At 25.9% G+C, this 4,541-nt stretch overlaps 1 protein-coding gene across 1 annotated transcript; it reads right to left on the bottom strand.

Moving 5' to 3' along the window:
• Positions 1 to 2,950: 2,950 nt before the first annotated feature.
• On the bottom strand, positions 2,951 to 4,175 carry OCT59_029899 (uncharacterized protein; the record flags this gene model as incomplete). Its single annotated transcript, XM_066146287.1, has 5 exons — positions 2,951 to 2,956; positions 3,033 to 3,303; positions 3,372 to 3,399; positions 3,672 to 4,010; positions 4,109 to 4,175. The coding sequence occupies 5 exons, from the start codon at positions 4,173 to 4,175 to the stop codon at positions 2,951 to 2,953; spliced, it is 711 nt and encodes a 236-aa protein (XP_065994947.1).
• Positions 4,176 to 4,541: the final 366 nt, after the last annotated feature.

The raw sequence follows: 4,541 nt of genomic DNA on the forward strand, positions 1-4,541 counted from the left end.
ACGAAACTGTAAACTTGCGTAATATTATGATTAAAATATTTTGAAAATTTACGAAACTGTAAATCTGCGTAATATTATGGTTAAAATATTTTAAAAATTTACGAAACTGTAAACCTGTGTAATATTACAGTTAAAATATTTTGAAAATTTACGAAACTGTAAACCTGCGTAATATTATGGTTAAAATATTTCAAAAATTTACGAGATTGTAAACCTGCGTAATATTACTATTTGATCGTTAAAGCTGCGTATGCAGTAGAATGTATACAAGGGGCATGTGATACTATTGAATAATCAAAAATAATATAAATACTTTACAGAAACCTTGAATTTTTAAACAATACCGAATTGATATAATAATGATGTTAAATAAATATCGTGGCGATATCAATTTGCAAATGATATCATTATGATATCGCAATGATATTATTTCAATATTAATTCAATATATCAAAATGATATCGTAAAGATATTTGTTTGAAAAAATATCAGATCAATATCATTTCGATATTGTTATAACAACAATGAATTTTTTGAAAAATGGGAAGTAAATACGATATTAATATGATATCGTTCCAACATTAATTCAATATCAATATGATATCGTAAAGATATCACTTTATAATTATCTAATCGACATCATAACGATATTGACGAAACATCAAATCGATATCATTTCGATATTTCGATATTGTTATAACAATAATGAAAAATAGAAAGTAAATACGATATTAATATGATATCGTTCCAACATTAATTCAATATCAATATGATATCGTAAAGATATCACTTTATAATTATCTAATCGACACCATACCGATATTGATGAAACATCAAATCGATATCATTTCGATATTGTTATAATAATAATGAAAAATAGAAAGTAAATATGATATTAATATAATATCATTTTGATATAACGAAACGATATCATTTTGATATTGTTATAACAATAATGATTTTTTTTTAATAAATGCAATATCAATATAATATTATTTTAATATTAATTCAGTATCAAAATAATATCAAAATGATATTATCTATAAATATTGAATTTACCTTTAAAAATATCAAATCAATCAAATATCGTTAAATTCAATTTTATAATATTTTAATAATTTGTAATCTAATTTTCCGGTTATTTATTACAATAACAATTTTAATTACAGATAAAGTATACATTAGTTTAAATATTATATAACAGATAAAAAAAATATCAATAAATCTATAATAAACTAATTCAATAAATTAGAATTATGAGTTAAATTGGTGATGTAAGTCAAAATATTATGCCTTAATACTCCAGAATCATAACTCATCAACCCAAAGTTGAGGATTAACCGGGTACCTTGCTTTAGATTTAGCAACACTGCCCAAGTTGGATGGGATGTCACAGGTACGCTTTAAGAAGACTCACTACGACTCTATTGCAAAAAGGATAAGTATATTTGAAAACACCAGACATAAATTCACCTCAGAAGTTTGGCGGAAAACCCCTGTAAACAACTGCAGTTTCATCATTACCAAAATCATTGAACTTAGGGATACAATGAAAAAGTTCATGAGAATGACGACTTTAAAAAAAAAATACAAATATATTCTCAACTTTGACAATTCACCCTTATTCTTTGGCCTGGAATTCTCATATGACTGCATTATTGTTGTTTGTAATTTGATTCATTGAATCCACCATAAATTGCCTGGCAAAGCAAACTTTTATTAGACAACCATAGCTTCATCAACAAACGTTGCAATGTGTTTAAACGAATGACATTTTGTTTAATAAATTTTAAATGGGCAAACGTGGACCTAAAACTCATTAAAGATAGGCTGCAAGAAGTGCAAAGCAACCTACCAACCCACGAGTGGGTCTAAGGGTTAGGGAATAAAATATACGCCGAACACACACAAGTTGGTATAGAGTTAAAGTCTTACAAACTAAAAATTATTTTTGCCACTTAATTCTCCAATAATCAATGTTATAAAAAAGTTACTTACGACTTAAGCCTACTTAATTATATATAAAATGACACTTCGAACAGACAGAGCTCATGATATATGAGAATATCCCATCATGCCTATTTTAACCCTTGATTAAAGGATTTTCGTTGCGTTAATTATATAAGCTTTACGCCTATATAACATAAGCTTACACCTATATAATTCAAGTCCGCCTTTTCCTATAACACACTATGCATGATGGCAAACGGTATAGGAGGCAGACTCTACTTTCAGAAAGAAAGTTTTTTTTTTAAAAAAAAAATGTACAAAATAAATAGTCTTAAATAAAATAGTGGTTAAATTGACTTTTTAGGAATTAATAGCCTTATAATATACGCGATCATTTAATATACGCGATTATTTAATCAGACAATTTATTAAATTTGGTATTACACAAACTTGATCAACCTGATAATTGTTTAGTCTTTTATAGGTGGATATTTCTTGAATTATCACCTGAACTTTTCAATTTTTTGCAGAATCGAAGATGAAAACCGGAAAAGTATTCTGATTCAGAATTTTTTTAAGAAATGTGTTTGTTATTTTGTAAATTACCAGTCAGAATTGGCTTAAACTTTAAAGTTCTTACTTTACGCAAATGTTACGTAAATGTATTCTTTTTGATCTGTATAAATTCTTTTTGATCTGTATAATAACGTCAAATATTTAGGCCGTATACATTAAAGAAGAAATGTCACATAATAACCATTCCATTTTTAACAAAACAACAATTACTTTTTAAACTTGAAAGTGTTATATCTTAGACAAACATTTTATAGTTTTATACATCCATTTTATTTTATATTATTATCACTCGACATTATGGTATAATGTTTAGAATAATGATGTTTCATATTATCATTTACTTGTAAAATTTACTAAATTTATTCAATGTAATATCGTTATAAAATGCATAATTTTATAAAAAAATCAGAGCGTTTGCTAAGATTTATAACTATGTATAATTTAATATTATTATTAATAACTATGATTAAAGGATATGAAGTATCAGTATAAATAAAATAACTTACCGATAAAGAATCAACGATCTTGTTTTCGCTCCTAGAAGGGATCGTTAATTCTTTGGTTATATTATCTAATTCTTTAATAGCAGACAAATTTTTTCTGTTCCACAAAACCTTAAAGGTTTCTTTTACGAAATCAACCAAGATATCGAACCCTCCATTTCTTGTTAATTCTGAAATATTAACAGCTACAAGCTGTCGGCTTAAAATCTTTTGAACAAATTCTTCATTAACGTAATCTATAAGTTCCTTTTGAGATAAACTTCCAGTAGATGCTCTATAATTAAATTAATAATTAATACAAACAGCACTATTTGGTTAGCTAGAAAACAATTAAATAAATACCTGTTTTTTCTTATTTCTTTAAATTCTTCTACAGAAGTTAAAATAATTTGGTTAAACTTATTTCTGAAGTCGATAAAAAATTTTTGGGTTTTTTTGAGGTAGCTTTTAGCTTCGTTCAAATGTATTTTTATTTTGAAAATTTTTATTATCAACTCATCAAAAACTTCACCACGTGGACTTCTCGCACATAAAAAAAGACACTTGACACTTTTGTCTTATAGACGAATTTTATCCTAAAATATTAAAAATACATTATTTAAAAGATTTAGACAAATAAATATTATCATGTTAATTTAATACTTACGTCCGTAATTTTACTGGATGATGAGATAGCAACATCCGTATTGTTCATTTCTAGTGCTAATCTTAAAATTTCCGGATAGTCGACGAGCCAAGCAACTATTTCTAAATTTGACTTTGATTGAAATACTTCGGGTTTTTTATGATCTTCCGTCTTACTCGCATCATCATCATCATCATCATCATCATTACTTCTTTTTTCATTTACTACTATAACTTTTTTATCGGCAGATTCAGCAGCTTCTTTATTACTATAGTTTTTGCTTTTTTTCATCAACTGATTGGCTTTCTCAATGTCAATATCTCTTCTTTTTTTCGTAATTTGTTTTCTTTTCGATCCTATTATACATATTTTTGGTATTTATTAATTATTCTTCTTACATATAACTATATAACAAATCTTACTATAAATTTACAAAAGAGTTATATCTACATACCTCCTTCAACTTCCATTTTTTGATTATCATCAGACGATTTATTAGGTGATTTACGTTTAGTCATCATAATATAAAAAAAAATATGAGCAAAAAAAAAAGTGGAACAACCTTTTTGTTTCAAAGTAGGTGATATATATCGAGAAAATATGAATGAATAAAAAATGTGGAGCAACTTTCTTGCTCAAAAAAGTAGGTGATACACATTGAATGAACAAAAAAAAGGGCGAGGTTATCATGATATAATTTTGAGATTTTAGCTATTGTAATTATGATTGTAGTATTTAATTGGAAAATATACGTGATCTCAATATCATTGTGTATTGTGTAAAATGCAGGATCAGTTAAAAATATCAGGAGATGGGAAAACTAAAAATTATGATTTCAAGATCAAAAATTAAATTTAATTTATATAAATAATTTGTATTTCATTTAA

The sequence above is a fragment of the Rhizophagus irregularis genome, chromosome 9 (genome assembly GCF_026210795.1).
Source record: "Rhizophagus irregularis chromosome 9, complete sequence".
Lineage (NCBI taxonomy): Eukaryota > Fungi > Glomeromycota > Glomeromycetes > Glomerales > Glomeraceae > Rhizophagus > Rhizophagus irregularis.